Raw genomic sequence first — 17,453 nt, 5'->3', positions numbered from 1 at the left:
TTTGTTGCAGAGGATACAAAAATGATAGTTATTAGAAAGTGCAGCAAGCTTTATTTTTTTATTTATTTATTTATTTTTATTTAATATTTTTTCATATTCTTTCATTTCATTTCAAATATTTTAAAGGTTTGAAAAATGTTAACACTTATAAGAACAAAAATATAGATTCTGTTATTGTTGTGTTGTGAGGAATAATAATGTTGGAGATGTCGATGTGCATTCACTGTTGAAATAAATCCACATTGTGAAGCAACCTTTACTTGCACTGAATTGGAAATATTTTAGAAAATACACTGAATTAGAAGGCTTTGCAGAACAGTGTGTAGACCTAACATATAAGGTTATAATTCCATGATTTTAATAATAATTGGTCGTGATCTAAAGTGGGCCGGTGTGAGGTATGAAACTCCAGAGCTGAAAATGAGTCTCAGTCCGGCCCTGGTTGTGCGGTTTGTTTCTGATCATGTTTAACCCGTTCACTCCTGAGACATTATTTCTGCTATGAATTTGTGTCTGTTTCAGTGTCATAAAAGCTGCTGTGAGTATTTGCTTGTGTTTGCTTTACTGTGTGTTTTAGGGTCAAAACAGGTGGAATAACAGAAAAAGAGACAGAGAGGAGTTGAAGTTTGACAGGTTTTTACTAAATAAGACACTCAGAATGTACATCAGTAAGAGATTTAGGATGTTGAACATGAACTGTGAACTGGAACACACTGAACAACAAGGATTTGAATTTGGGCCCAGTAGTTTTTGTTTTGGGGTTCTGTTTTATAAATCAGACCAGCTGCTTTTTGGCACCTGGTTGAACTCCAAAAAGCAGTTACACGGACAAAACTCGGTAAAAACACAGTAAAAGAAAATCAAGTAAAATCACCACCACACTGGAAACAATAGTAAAAACAAAAAACCACAAGGAAGACGAAGTAAAAAAAAAAAAAAAAAAGGAAAAAAAAAAAGGAAAAAAAAAAACTCAAACCGTCTATTTTTATAGTGAGTCAGTCTCACTCACTGCTCTGTGTTTTACCCCCCATTCCACAGGCAGTGGGGGGGGGGTGCACTGAGCATGCTCAGATGTCGATGTAAATAACAAGGTCTATTCTATTAGCACTTTTTGAAATTTTTTCTATAGAGTAAACGGTTGAATTTTTATGGATATCCTACTATAAAATGCACGTTCTGCGTCTGATCGATCGATGTTGCAGCACAGGAGGGCGTTTATACGGGTTTTCCTCAGTCTTCACAGGCCTGATCGCCACCAAACTCGCCAAATGAATAGAAACATTACCTGACTATCTACAAGGCACAATTTTATGTTCGTATTCAAATGTTGTGAGGTATGCTGGGAGATTTTAGCCTCTCTCTACTTTGAATTCTTCATCCCTGCCGCCATACTCCATTTTTGGAAGTGGTTATGCTGCCGTTCATGAAATTTCTACTGCTAGCAGATGATGCTACAATGTTAAGGCTGCAGTTCACTACCGCTGTATGAATTTAATCATGCTTGACAGGCCAAACACATACATGCTCTTCCCTTCATACCTCACATGTTGGCTCAGATTATTACCTGCACAATGCATGATTAAATGGTAGTTTACAAATGGATAGTGGTGGCAGACAAGTTTTACTTATCATGCTGTCGTACAATGGCACCACGGGTACAATACCGCTAGTTTAAATAAATCATACATTCAGAACAATCACCGCTGACACATCAGGGGTTAAAGGGTTAATACTGATCCTCATGTTTCCGTCCGCCTTCAGGTTGGAATAATCGATGACGACATATTCGAAGAGGACGAACACTTCTTCGTTCGTCTGCTGAACCTTCGTGTCGGCGACGCTGAGGGGATGTTTGAGAGCGATGAGGTCGGCGCCACCCCTAAGGCCCGTCTGGTTGAGCCCTTGGTTGCCACGGTGACGATCCTGGACGATGACCACGCCGGAATCTTTACGTTCAGCGAGCGCATGGTGAGGGTGAGCGAGAGCGTCGGCACGATGGAGGTCACGGTGGTTCGCAATTCGGGCGCTCGTGGCACCGTCATCCTGCCATACCACACCGAGTCGGGCAGCGCTAAAGTCGGGGAGGACTTCGAGGAAGCCCGAGGGGAACTGGAGTTCACCAACGATCAGACCACGTGAGTCAAACCAACAGAACAGCACTTTCATACATGTTCATACGTTCATACTGTCCAGTGGCTTCATGCATGGAGGTTCAGCTTCTGACACTCCTGACACTGACCCACTCATCTTCAGCTGTCTTACAAATTGTCTGAGAATGAATGAACCTAAAGAGAGAATGTTTACAGGCAATGTGTGTGTATCTGCTGGTGTGTAGTTGCTATGGTGATTCCCTCCACTTTATGCTTGGTTTCTATGGTGAGTAACTGATGTCCTGTCCACACAAATAAATATATTTATCAGAGCAGGTCATAAGCTGCTTCACTATCCTTCTAGGCAACTGCTGACCCCATGAACAGATTTGTTTGTTTTGTCGGCTGAAGGTTGAAACTCTGACTCTGGTGGGACTTGAACCCACAACCTTTGAATCCCTCCTGCCTTTTACTAGAAGTCCAATGCACTGTTCATTGTGCCACAGAGCCTCTCAATAACAGATGTAGTAGATGGAATGATATCAACACACTAACATGGAAGCATTTTTGAAACCTCCTTCATTTTACTAAACATCTCAACACAAAGTCTGGGCCTGTCCATAGTTGTTGTCCAACTTCTGGACATTGTAACCATATGGATAGTAGAAGAAGAATTAAGTTTGCATCCCTTTGGTCTTGAGCTGCTTCACTAACCTTCTAGGCTACAGTTGACTCTATGAACAGATTTGTCTTTGTTTTGTCAGCTGAAGGTCAGAACTCAGACTCTGGTGGGACTTGAACCTACAAGCTTTGAATCCCTCCTACCTTCACTAGAAGTCCAATGCACTGACCATTGCACCACAGAGCCTCTTAAAAACAGTTGTTGCAGATGGAATGATATTAGCACAATCTACGTCTTATGTCCTCTCCACACTAACATGAAAAAGTTTCAAAACCTCTTTCATTTACTAAACATCTCAACACCATCTGGACACCGTGGATAATACTGGAAGTATCAGACACAGATCTTCAGTCTGTCACAAAGGGGTAGTTCTGTAAATTAATGTTAAATTAAGTGTTGGTTGTGGATCTCCCAAAGGTATAAGTGCTGAGTTCAATCTACTGAAGGTCAAAAATACACCTGGATGTGATGTTTCAGGTACAGCTTCATTATACAAAGACATAATAGACATCAACAGAACGTAATGAGATGCCATCGTTTAACAATCTGTACATTTTCCCTGAACACACAGTTTATTAAAATCTCTCTTTTTGTGAAATAAAAACAGTTCACATGTGGACAAGACTAAGAAACGTAGAAAAAAAAAACCCTGTTTTGCAAAATGTCCACGTTAGTGGACATAAAATGTGATTTTACTTTGGGAACTAATTAATTGAACTTCAGTTTATTTCTTTATATTTGTACAGAAGATGCACAAATGATGATCTTAACTTTCTTTTTTTTTTTTAACCAATCCCTGATGGACCAGGACTCTTGTGGTTTATACATTAGTTGTTTTTTCTGACACACCAGAACAACATGATAAACTGTCAAATCATTGTTTGTGTCTTTAAACGCCTTAGGGATCGATGTTTGTCTGGGTTAGCTAGTTTTCTGTTTGCGCAGCACATATGACAAAGCCGATTGAACTGTATGATATCAATCCCAGCATGCCTCCGGTGATTCCATCTGACAGCCTGTTTGATTGACAGAGACCTGGACGAGGTGAGACAGGGCCGCTGATGGACGAGGAGACGCTGCTTTACATAAATGTAGTAACTATCTATACCCTTAGACTTCATCTGTTTTCATTACATCCACCTCTGGACTCTGCTCTGGGGCTGAATCCGTCCAATCAGCTAATACCTGAACATTCCTGTGTCCAGGCTGACAGAGGTGCGTCTCCTCAGGCGTCCTCTCCCAGCGGTGGCAGCGGCCCCTCATGGCCCCTGTCAGCTTCTGTCTCATATCGACTTACTTGATGTAATGTCAAAGTGGTAAAATCACTGTGGTTGCAGTTCCACTCTACTTCATGCACCGTGTGAACGACTACGAATACTTCTACCTCTGTGTCCACGGTTAAGCTTAGACTCAACACTTCCAAAGAAAATAGGACCAATGGCCCTGTAGCTTACCGGCCAAATGAAAAGCTTTGGGAAATATATCCAGATGCCATTTATTATTACCCAGTTCTGTGTATTTATTGTATTACAGAAATAGCCCATGTTTCGGTCATATTCCAATCAGATCTGTAAAAAATTCAAATTCCAACTTGATATCATTGATACTGATTTATTGGATCAATCCACTTTCTATCTCTTATAATGGAAAAATTTTTCAAAGTTGCACCAAATCCAGAATCAGATCCGGATGGAAATAATTTCAGTACCTTGTGTTGACATCCTCATACAGAAGCTGTATACCAAGTTTGAAGTCAATCAGAACTGGAGTTTCGAAGAAAAAGACGATTGAAATTTTTTCCCCATAAGAGCCCATGTTAAATTTTCCGTAAGTTCCCAGATCCAGAAGAAGATCCTGATCAGCATGTGGACATTATGTTTTGGTCATCTCCCCATCAGGGCTGGACTGTAGAAATTTACACTGGATATCATTTATATTTACTGAGTTATTGCATCGATCCACTTCCTATCTCTTATAATGGGGAAATTTTTCAAAGTCGCACCAAATCCAGAATCAGATCCAGATCCAAATAATTTCACTAACTTTTGTTGACATCATCATAAAGAAGCTGTATACCAAGTTTGAAGTCAATCAGAATCGTAGTTTCGGTGAAGAAGACGATTGAAATTTCTAAAAGGGACGACAGACGACGACAGACGACAGACGACAGACGACAGACGACAACGCCAGATGCCGCATGACGATAATAACTTATGGCCTGTTGGCCGGTAAGCTAATAAAAATGACTGTTATCACATTAAAACACTATGGTGACCGTACGGTTCTACTGTTACTGTCAAATGAACTAAATCAGGGAATATATGACAAAACTACTATTATTGTCCTTTGTGATTTTGGTGAAGTCTACTCTTCTAGAAACTTTAAAACCCTTGTTTCTACATCAGTAAGGTAGTATTTTCTGTCAGACAATAATTTTCCACAAAGGCTTCATCAGAACTGGAGATTTACACGTTGTAATTTTCTCAGCAGTAACAGTTCTGTGAAGAAAGTCTCTCCCAACAGCACAGAGAGCTTTTCAATCTTAAAGACCTAGAGGTAGTTCAGTGGCGACTTCCAAACAATTTTTTGTTAGAAGAAAAAGAGAGTTTTTGAATAAAATGTATCATTAACTGAAAGTAAAAGCATATGTGTCCATTGTTACTACTCTGGCTCAGGAGCAGCAACAAAGAGGGGAGACCACACAAGGCACAAACAGTTTAACAAAGATTTATTAAATAAAAATAACGTGAACGTGTAAGTCAGTAGTGAAAGCAGTGATGTTGGTGCGTGTAGTGTGTGGCAGTGTGGATCAATCAACTAAACTAAATGAAGACAGCCCATGGTCAGGAGAGGAGCAGAGAGAGAGCAACCATGCTCTCGGCCATTTTATGGGCTTCAGCCAGGTGAGGCAGATGAGGGCCTGATTAGGACAACACCCCCAGCTTCCTGGACAGACAGGACAAGAGTGAAGAGCAGCAAGGGCTTCACCATAAAGGCCACCTGCTGGCCGTCACACCATCCACTGTCATTGATCAAACTCCATGGGTTTTACTGGTGAATCAATAGTCGCTTTTCCATTGACCCTTAAATGGTGTGAATATAACTTGCGTGTAAAAATTCACCTAATGGAAAAATGACAATTTTGCCAAAATTCTTGTTTTTGCGCTGGCAAGAGGTGGTTCTTCGGGCATAGTGACATTGGTATATCATGTAAAACTGCAATGGAAAGACCTTTTTCTGCAACTAGAGTCATGTGAATGTCACAACAAGCAAAGAAGAATGAGAAAAGAAACATGGTATGGTATGTGTGGACACACCAGGAAACAATCATTTTGTAAGTTAGTATGGGCTAGAGGGGTAATATTTAATAATAATGAATATATCTGTAAATCAACACATATTTACGTTCATCACCATGTTTATGGAATGACTTCTCGATATATCTCACGATAATAAACAAATCATTTCATTTGTGATTTAATGGAAAAACCAACATTGCGCGGTTCTGTTTTTTTTTAACATTTAGTAAATGTCGGTAAACTTTTGCACAGATGTCCACTAGAAAAGCCGCTAATGTTGTAGAAGATGACGGTGTTTGCACATTCACTACGGAGCCTCTGAACGTCCAAATGGGTCATATCTGATGACCATGAAAAGATGAATAACTGTATTTTACACCAATTATTTTCATGTATTGACAGGATTAGTAGATCAACAGGTATTAAACAGTTTAGATCACTAGATGCTTTTTAACTTTTTAGCTAGAGATTCACTAATTCTATCAATACATTCAGGAAAAAGGTAGTTTCACAGCCTTCATGGTCATCAGATATGACCCATTTGAATGTTCAGAGGCTCTGTAGTTACCGTGGAAACACAGTCATCTTCTACAACACTGATTCACCTGTAAAACCCTAATTCTGACAATTCACACTAAATGGCAAGGTGGGTGAAGTGGGATTTGAACCATCAACCCTTTGGTTATTGGATGACCCACTCTACCTTCTGAGCCATGGCCATCCCATGACATTGAGGAGACTGAGATGAGCACTCCTTCACCTTCACTTTTTCTGCTGTTGCCAATGACAGGTGGACTTAGCCTTGTGTTTTGGATCATTGTCATGTTGGAACATCCAACACTGTCCCATTTGCGTTCTGTCAGGGTATGTAAACTTATGAGCACAACTGTATAACCTGTTTAATATAGGACTAACAGTATAGATATCAATATGATGATGTCAAAACGCACTCCAAACTGAACCCTGGTGGATCTAAAGCAGACCTGTAACATTCATTTTACTAAAGTCTGTAAGGCGACGTCTGAGTTTCCGTCTCCTTTCTGTTCTTCGTCCTCAGCTCTGCCTTTCTGTTTCATTACACTGCTCATTTCTACTTCACATAATCATCGTCTGTTATTTTCACGCCGTATTACTCCCAGTCGGGTTGAATGGTCATCGATTTCATCCATCCATCGCGCTCCTGTTCTTGTTTGATTTTTTTTCTACTTTCTGTCCGTTCTCCTCCTCCTATTTCCCCTCCTTTTCGTATTTTCTCACCTTTTTTCCCCTCTAAACAATTTTTCATCCTTTCAGTCGATAGTCTGCCTTCTGCATCTTCAATTTTCTGCTTTCATTTACCACTTCTTTCCACCTCTCCTTCCCTGTTCGCTCTTTTTTTTCCTTCTCCATACCTTTTGGTCCAACTTTTATTTCCATCCTCCATCCATCTTGTCCTCTCTCTGTCGTCAGTGATGGTTTATTCTCCTCTGCTCAGGGAGACGGTTTCCACGGTGACATCTCAGACTCAGTGACATTAACAGATCTTGGCATCATCACTTTATCCCCACTTCACTTCCTCTCCTCTAATGCCAGGCCATCATCCCTCATACCTCCGACATCATGACGGCACACATGCTTTTGTATTTCCTTCTACTACTCCTTTCCTTCTGCGAGTACTTGTTTCTTTTCCCGGCGGCTGTATTTGGTGGGGTTATTTTTGCAGCCCTGCAGGACCTCATGGTGTCATTTAGATACTGGAGTGTGTCAAATAGTGGAAATCGACCTGATTAAATATTAAAGATTCTGGAAGTTTGGTATGGAACAGTACAGATACATATACAATACCAAAGCTGAGCAACTCATTAAGCATCTGAATAAAATAACTGTTACAAACCTGTTGCAAAACCACCTTGTATCTGATGTTTGGAGCATTTTTCAGGATTATGTAGACAGGAGATGCTGAGGAAGGCAAATCTGTGAGGATTCGAGGAACATTTTTATGAAAACTTGAAATAATGTACTTATCCAGTTTGTTTGTTTTACGTGTTGTCTGTTCTGTTGTTCATTCTGTCTGTATGCTACCTCTTGGCCAGGTCATTATTGAAAATGAGAATCAGTTCTCAGCTTACTTAGTGGTTAAATAAAGGTTGAATAAATTAAATGAAATAAACTTTTATTGGAAAGCGTACGATAGCCCAGGGGCGTCAAACATACGGCCCACAGGCCAAAAACCGGCCCACGGGATGAATTTAGAAAGTCCAAAAATTACACAGAAGACACTGGCAATGTTTCCATACATATAAAAACATGAAAGAAAGAAACTTGTAACTTGGGTCTGACAGAGTAGCATAAAATTTGCATAATACAGGGTGTCTCAAAAAATTGGACCATTTCATCACCTAATAATCTGCTTAACATTTGTTTGCTCTTTTTGCTCAAAAAAGTGCAATCATCTTTATTTTTCTGCTTTCAGGAATAAACATGCCGTTTACTGCAACAGAAAAGATGTTCTGTGTACTGAAGTACGCCCAAACTCAGTCAAATGTGAATGCACAACATGAATTTGTTAGAAAACTTCATAAACAATCGCCATGTGTAGAGGAACTCAAGAGGAGAATCACTGAGGCTCTGGAGTTACACGCCACATGCTGCAGCGAGTGTGGCAGGAACTCCACAACTGACTTGATGTGTGCTGCGTCACAAGCAGTGCACACATTGAACATTTGTAATAACTTTGGAGCATTAAAAAATTATCATCTCCCAGAATTTTTCATTTGAAATTTGTAGAATAAAACATTTTATGTCCACAATAAATTCTATGAAGTATCATTTCTCCTGACCATGTTGTCACTTTGATGTGGACATCTCAAATGATGTAAATTTTTTTGGGGACACCCTTGACATCTCGTAATTTAGTAGTTTTCAATACTAAAATAAGTTAAAATATAAGATTTAGCTCTTACAGTAAATAAGGAGGCACCTATTAATATGAAAAAGCATAGAGCACTTCTATGTCTAATTTGGATCAAAACTTGTAGTAATTTGAGACGTTTACCATTAAATCTCCACATTGCATAGTTCATAAGCCTGTTGTGTATTTCAAGAGCATCCATCCTGAAATCCTCTGATTTTTACTGTCAGTGCTTGACTTTTTTCTCTGTTGTTCAACATCCTCCCCCTGCTTCCACCTTTGACTGAATTATTAATGCTGATCGTCCATCTTCCCACTACATCCTTTGCCCTGAACGCATCACAGAAACCCCTGCGTCTCCATTCATATGTGCAATCATGTGTTTTTAAGTGTTTTTTTCTCGTATCTGACATTTTGTTTGTACAGAGAAAAACAAAACACCATAAGTTAGTCATGTCCAGGGTTTCTGAGAGATGGCTTAGTGATGACTCAGAGCTTGTTCAATATTTGGCTTTCATTTCCTCCGAGAGTTCAGTTTAACTCTGAGTCAGTGATTTATTCAGTGAAATGAACCTGTTCCCTGGCAGCTTTTCTTCTACAAACCCTTCATTACTGTTAGTTCTCCCTCCTTCACACTTCAACTCCTCATTTACTCAGACAATATTACATCACAGATCCACACTTTTAATGGAGTTTTTTGCAACGTCACATGCACTTTTATATCAGTTTCATATTACATTTTTGTTCAGTAGTGTTCTGATGAATCTGAACTGTGATCACAGATTCATTCTTTTTCATTTATTTTGTGGGAACATTCAGTTGTCATGTTTTAGGGGAAAAATAGGAGGTGATTTGTCAATAAAATGTCAGAAAATCATGAAAAAATGCAGCTTCACATCCTTAAATGTTTTGTAAGACTTTCAGTTTACTGCTACAGAAGGAAAAGTAGAAAATGTTCGCATTTAAAAAAAAAAAAATCACAGGTACAGAATTTAGACTCTCAAAAAAATAGACAGATTCATCACAGTCGACAACTTATTGATTATTCATTTTTTCAGGTTGATGTGAATATTCCAGCGTCAGCGAGTTTTGCAGGATAAATGAATATGTTTATATTCACTACAAGGCTGATTGTAAATACGTAAAAGACAGATATGTGTTATTTTTGTAAAAATCTGAAATCATGTGATGTTGTGGGTCGATATCTTATTGTTGGTTTTTGGTTCTTTCCAGTTTGTGCTGAATAAAAATAATCCATTATGGAAATAAATGATAAACAATGTATGAATTCCAGGACAAAATGAGCTTTTAATATTAATGTGGATTTTTTTCTAACATACCTTGACTCTGTATCTACAGCAGCTGTTGTTTTAAAATGTGCATATAATCCACATATATTTACTTCCACTGAATTAATATGGAGGTTTTCATTTGATGACCTGTTCTCATGGGGAATCTTTGACTTTTTGCTTCGTTAATAAGGACGTTTTCATTCACTAGATTGAACTCACTCTGATCAGCTGTTCTGTAAATGTTGGGGTTTCACAGCTCAGGGTTTTTTTTTTCCAGTGTTTGACATATTTTTCAGCATCATAAACCTCTTTACAGAGATAAAGCTGGTCCACAATGAAATTCTGTACATTTAAGGGTTAGGACCTGATCAGAGGGATGATTTGAGTTACACATGATGTCATGCAAAATGGTGAAAATCTAACGTGGTCTTTGTTTGTTTGTTTGTTTGTTTGTTTGTGTGCAGTCAGACTCTCCAGGTGAGGATAATCGATGATGAAGAATATGAAAAACATGAAAACTTCTTCATTGTATTGGAGGAACCACGCTGGTTAAAGAGAGGGATCTCAGGTACATTTCAACACTATCACTGTTTTTTTTTTTTTTTTTTTCACTTTTTCAGGCGTCTTTTTGGTGAAGAAGAATCACATGGATGTCACAAATGTTTTCTCCTCTTGTAGGTTTTTGAAAGAACTTCTGTAATTTTACAAGCTGCTGTTATCTTTCCAGCTAATGTTAGCTGCTGATGGCTCACAAACTAACATTAGCTGATTTTAGCTTGCCAGCTAACATTTACAGCTGTTAGTTTTAAGCTTCAAGGTACTTTATTATCCCCTAGGATCAAATTATTGTACAGCTAACAGTACACACATCAAAAACAAATGACATATACAATATAAAAACATAAGTCACACACTATTCAGGAACCTGATAGCAGGAATAAAAAGGTTTGCTAGCGGAAGTTAGCTAATGTTAGCTGCCGATAGCTCACAAGCTAACATTAGCTAATTTTAGCTTGCCAGCCAACATTTGCAGCTGTTAGTTTTAAGGTTGAAGGTACTTTATTATCCTCTAGGAGCAAATTATTGTACAGCCAACAGTACACACTTCAAAAACAAATGACAGATACAATATAAAAACATAAATCGCACACTACTCAGAAACCTGATAGCAGCAGGAATAAAAGAGTTTGCTAGCTGAAGTTAGCTGATGTTAGCTTAACTAATATTAGCTGCTATTTCCGTACGTGCTAACATTAGCTGCTGTTACTTTGCTAGCTGATGTTAGCTGAGTTGACTGTAAAGGTACATATAATCTATTTGCTAAAACCAAATGCAACATGCATATTTATTTACTTTAAATTCCAGAAACTGGTGTAAAATATATTTTTCACATATGGAGAAAAAAACAAACAAACAAAAAATCAATTTTCCAGTGAGGCAAGGCAAATTTATTTGTACACCACAATTCATACACAGGGCAATTTACAGTGCTTTACAGAAATGGAAAAGAGACAGGTTAAATGGAAAAGAGACAGGTTAAATGGAAAAGAGGCAGGTTACAGATCAGTTTCTCACAGTTGCTAACAGTGTATTCAGAATTGTTTTGACAGTAGAAAGGTTACAAAAACTGAAGAAGCTATGGCTGGTTGGGTTGTATTTTGTAAATTTTGGTCCTAAGGAGATGCCACATTTCTCTGTCAAGTCTTGAGCTTAAAAACCTGGACTTCTGCTCTAAGCTAACAACAGTAATTAGCTCAGATTTGGTGTTAGTTGTGTTCACTAACAGCACCAAATGACCAACTCTCAGCTCAGAACACTTTCTACATTTTATGTACTCCCATAAATCTAGTCTTAATCCTCTTTGTCTTGTCAACAAAGTGCAGGTAATTTCAGTTTAATTTGCTGTTTTGTGCTGAATATGTTCTTTTCTCAGCCTGCCTTTTGTTCTTTCTTTGTATTTTGTGTTTACTTGCTTCACTGACCTACTTTACCCAAAGGGATCAATACAGTTTCATCTTATCTCAGACACACAGAGACACAGCATTCATCCTGTCATCCTGTACCTGTCACCACTACAACAAAGTCACCTCCTTTTGTCATTAAACTAGAGATAGGCAGGCAGAATAAGGAAGTATTTAGGTGAATTTCTAAGAATATTCTTAGAAGTCTGACAGAAGAAGCTACGTATGAACATAAAAGCTCTAAAAACACTCCTCGATTTGAGACGAGGAACTGAGAGAAGACATGTAGTGCTAATAGTAAATATTAAAGATGGCTGGGAAAGGATTTAGATTGAGAGCTTGGAGCACAAAGTAATCATGTGCGTTAGGAGGAAAGAACGAAACATCAACAAAAAACCATTTGTCTTGATGTGAACAACAGTACAGTCAATTGTGTTTCTTGGAATTGTTTGTGGAGTACTTTAGTGGGTCTGTTTTATAGCCTGTCTGTACATAAAGTGCACTGTGATGTGTTCCCAGGATGAGCTTTTCATGAAGCTGCTGCTGTCGGCCTGTATTTTACTTACTGTTTGTTTGTTTTTTCTTTTCTCTCTCCTCTTTACAGCTCTGCTTCTCAACCAAGGTAAGACCATTAGATCATGTCTACCACTTCATCTGTAGATCCACAGGAGGAACTTAACCATTAATCCACCTTTTAATATCAATACTGTCCAAAAAACACAGTATAACGGGCTGTTGCATCACAGACAGGTATCTGACAGAGAATGAATGTTATTACTAAAGCAAGAAACCAATGAACACAACTCAGCAGGTCTTTCTCTACAGCCACAGCTGCACCATGTACATCATCTCAACGCAGTCAGCAATATTTACTGAATAAATGGGTTGAAAACAGATATTAAATCTAAACCAATAGATTTTGTCTTATGTAAGTCTTTACTGATGTGGTTTGTAGATGAGCTCTTTGACCATCCAATCAAATGCCTACATTATTATACCCCTGCTAGATCACCACTGTGTGGCCAACATGAAATCTGATTGGTTAAAGGAACAGGTCCATTCCTTTTATTTGAAGCTCCAGAGATGACACTGTTGATTCTGAGCCTCAACACAGATTTCTTTCGCCCGGTAATACATGGTGCACTGGAAAAAATCTAAATCTTACCAAGTGTATTTTTCTCATTTCTAGTCAAAATATCTCATCACACTGAAAATAAGACATAATCACCTAAAGAGTAACTTTTCAGTGAGATATAAGAACTTATTTTTAGACAATAGATATCTAGAATCTTATTTCAAGAAATCTTACCAAGATAATTTTCACTTGTTCTATAGGCAGATTTTTTGCTTGAATTAAGCAAAAACATCTTGAATCAAGTGTGATGAGATATTTTGACAAGAAATGAGAAAAATACACTTAGTAAGATTTTGATTTTTACAGTGTGGTGAAATGTGATTGGACAAATGCTCTAATGTACACATACACAACTGGAAGCAGTGAAACCGAGAGAAAAGATACCAAATCAAGACAATTAATTTAATTCATGGAACAAAAACAAAAATGTAGGGTGTAATTGTAAGTCAGTGATTCTGATTCTTTAGGGCTTGCTGACCCTGATGGACCAACACAAGAAAAATGTAAAAGCAGTGTCTGTGCTGTGTAAAAATATTGCTTTTTCCATAAAACATTCATGGAAACACAAATAGCAGGGCAGCCTATTCTTCATCCTGACCACAAAATTGTTTTTAAACTCTCACTGCTTCCTGTTTTTTGGGGTATTTTTGTGTTATTTGATCAGTAACAGTAGAGTTGTGTTGACTGGTCCATGGACTTCAGTCTGTTTCCTGTTTTTTTATTGTGTCGTTCTACAGATGGCAGCGAGGGCCAGATGAGCGCCGAGGAGGAGGAGGCTCGGAGGATAGCTGAGATGGGGAAGCCCATCCTGGGAGAACACAGCCGCCTGGAGGTCGTCATCGAGGAGTCGTATGAGTTCAAGGTGCGTTATTTACCACTTTATTTTCCTCTTTGAGAACACAGCCTTCATGTAGTTTTGTGTCGTAAGAACTGTTCCACAGCAGACCATAAAAAAAACAGAGATTAGACTTTACTAACCTTCCACGGGGAAACATTTGCAGCCATTTTAACTCTGATAAACAAATAACACTGACACTATAGACCAGTGTTTATCCACCTTGGGGTCAGGACTAGGGATGGGAATTGAGAATCGGTTCTTCTTGAGAATCGGTTCTTCTTGAGAACCGGTTCCAAATAGCTCGATTCCTTGGAATCGTTTGCGTGCCTGATTAACTATTCTGCTAATCAGTTCCACCTTCGTTGCACATGTGTGATGACGTCGCGCGCATGCTGCATTGTTTTGGTCAGAACGTAGCCAACATGGCGTTGAGGCAGAAACACTCCAAAAAGACAAGACTAGGGCCACTTGGAACACTGTCTAAGCTTCCATTTCTTCAAAAGGGGGAAATCCCTCCAATATGCTCAAACATTTGTCCACACAGCATGTGATTCATTTGCAGGAGTATCACGTATTTGAAACTCTACTTAGCGACACCTGTGAATCTAGTGGCAGAGTGAACACCAGGGCATCATCCGGGTCTGGTTCTGGTGCAGGCAACAAACATCCTGCCCCCTCAAACGAAGTTTTCTGAAGGTAGGGAAAAGGAAATGAGGTGCAAAACAACGGGAGACATAGAGGAATTAGTAAAGCATCTTAAGTTTCAGTTTGACTGTATGGTGCCCCTGGGTGTGTTTAATGCAAACACACCCGTTTGTACTCTTTTATTCCCTCACCCAATGAGAATCGATAAGAGAATCGATAAGGAATCAGATCGATAAGCAAAACGATTATGGAATCAGAATTGTTAAATTCTTATCAAGTCCCATCCCTAGTTGGGAATTCAAATGGGTTTGCCTGAAATTTCTAGTAATTGACAAAAAATTTTAAAAATTACTAATAAATTTTTTTTTTAATGATTCAATAGATATTTCATTATAATTAAAACACCACACACTTCCTAATAAAAATCAAGTTGAAATAAAATGCAGAATATAATATCTGAGAGGGCATATTTTGATTTACCCAATCATGTGACCGCATGCGTTACTGCGCTTCAATCTGCTCGAACACAGTTGCAGTTAGAAAACCAGACCGAATAGAGAATAGGAAGATTTCTTCACCCGCCTGGCTCCGCTAAGACATCTCCAAGAGAAAAATGTCTCTGTTTCGAATATCTGAGGTCGCCAGAAATTTGTGATGTTAAAATGGGGTCACGCACCACTGCTATAGACCATATACCTCCATATAAACCCAATGAAATCTACTCAAGACATCATTAAACTACTCCATTAGAAACAGGGCAGTGGATGATCTTCAAATCACAAAATCATTTTTAATTTAGTCTGTCTTTTCTATAGTGACCTGGAGTGGGTCTGACTAATCACTACAGCTCCTTCCTAATCATTTTATTGATCCTGTTTTATCATCCAGAGTGATCATTCCCTCCCAGTATAGAAGAAGACACTCGCTGAGATTCGCTGATTAAAAAGCACAAAGTGGTTTCTCACTGTTATCAACGGACGTGGCCTCTTCAGACTGAATAGTTCTGATTGGGTGTTTCCAGTAGAGTCTCAGTGATTTTTCCACTTCTTTCTTGAGACAGTCACGTCTCAGTCTGTTGACCCTGCTGCTGGTCTCATCTCATTTATAAAGTCAGAGATTATCAATATCACGGTCAATATCTTTGTTAGAGCAGTGTCACCGGAAAATATTTGGATGTGACAAGACACCTGATGATACTGACGTAAAATGGTGTCAGCTTTATTTAAGATCTTTTGAAATTTATTATCATCTTTGACAATCTGAGGTTGAGATAAGCAAGTCAGACACCAAAGAAGTAGTTGAATATCAGTATTTTTGGAGCTAAAATGTTTATCAGAGAATCACAGAGCATTTGTAAAACCTATTTTGTTGATGTATTCTTCACTTTTGGCAGAAACTTAGCTCCATGTTCAGATCAGATTTCCGTAGGTTTGTTTGTGGTCAGGTCCAAAAAACCTGCACCGTGACAACGTCAAATAAACTGTATTTACTTTCTCTGGTCACTTTTACCCAATCAGCCGTCACTGTGTTCCTCACATGAGTGAACCAAAGTCTGAACCCTCTCCATGACAAACCTAATATGGGTTTAACTGATTAAAAAGCACAAGTTGGTCCAGTTATACCAGGACACACAGAAGATAAATTCCCACAGCATGCATGAAGCGGTATTACATTTGCCTTTTGACCTTCTAACAAACTTCAAGCAGTTCAATATTAGAACTATGAATGAGGCTCAGGTGGGTTTTATACAAATAAAAGCCAGAAACGCAGAGTAAACAACTATATTAGTTTATTGGCGTAGCAGGAATTGGCACTTCAGCAGAGATGCAGGATGGAGAGGCATGTTAAGGACTTGACCCATCTGTTTCACCTGTTAGGAAAATTACAACAGATTTTTAATCACAGAAGTATTCCTGCTTATTAACATGGAATATAACGGAACATATGGTCTGCTTTACCAACACACCAATATACATAAAATGCGCAAAGTAGCGTACTTTTTACATCTCTAAGCATAGAAATAAATAATTAAATCACAATCAGAATCACCTTTATTCGCCAAGTATCTTCAAAAGAATACAGGAATTTTACTCTGTTTTTTTTTTTTAAACTATGCTCTTTCTGTACAACATAATTAAAACGTACTAAAAAAAAAACAACTAAAACCGAGTTTAAATGAGTAAAAAACTTTTTGTAATAAAAATTGTATAATCTTTTAAGTCAAATTGTGCAATTAAAAAAATGTACAATGGAAAAAATGTGCAAGGACAGAGAAAGAGCAGACAACAGGTGGAGGTTGTACATGACATGTATGAGTTATTGTTACACTGCAGGTTTAATTTTTCATCAGTGTGATGGCTTTGGGGAAGAAACTGTTATTGTGTCTTGTTGTTTTGACGTACAGAGCTCTGTAGCGTCAACCGGAGGGGAGTCATTGTCCTTGTCATGAAATTGTCACATATGTAGTAGCTGATGGAAGTGATAATATCTTTTTATCCTTTGTTACATTAAAATTAAAGGTACAATATGTAACACTGACCTGTATTTATGTGTTGGAGTCGGTTGTGCTGTAAACCAGTTGTTTTTCAACACTAACCGACTCTCTTTCTAAGCTAATGCTG

At 38.4% G+C, this 17,453-nt stretch overlaps 1 protein-coding gene and 1 non-coding gene across 6 annotated transcripts in view; one reads left to right on the top strand and one right to left on the bottom strand.

The window, feature by feature from the left end:
• The window catches only part of LOC115431601 (sodium/calcium exchanger 2-like), a 324,862-nt gene that overhangs the window by 293,194 nt on the left and 14,215 nt on the right, over positions 1–17,453 (top strand). For all 5 annotated transcript variants that reach the window (XM_030152081.1, XM_030152077.1, XM_030152078.1 and 2 more), the window contains 4 exons: positions 1,762–2,135; positions 10,718–10,821; positions 12,819–12,836; positions 14,087–14,211. In XM_030152081.1, the coding sequence (XP_030007941.1) occupies positions 1,762–2,135; positions 10,718–10,821; positions 12,819–12,836; positions 14,087–14,211 (621 nt within the window). The remainder of the gene's footprint in view (positions 1–1,761; positions 2,136–10,717; positions 10,822–12,818; positions 12,837–14,086; positions 14,212–17,453) is intronic.
• Positions 2,512–2,600, bottom strand: trnar-ucu (transfer RNA arginine (anticodon UCU)). Its single transcript is given in 2 exon segments — positions 2,512–2,547; positions 2,564–2,600. It is a non-coding gene; the product is annotated as a tRNA-Arg (tRNA).

This window comes from Sphaeramia orbicularis, chromosome 13 (genome assembly GCF_902148855.1).
Source record: "Sphaeramia orbicularis chromosome 13, fSphaOr1.1, whole genome shotgun sequence".
NCBI classification, from domain to species: domain Eukaryota; kingdom Metazoa; phylum Chordata; class Actinopteri; order Kurtiformes; family Apogonidae; genus Sphaeramia; species Sphaeramia orbicularis.
This window is presented reverse-complemented; position numbering and strand designations above follow the sequence as displayed.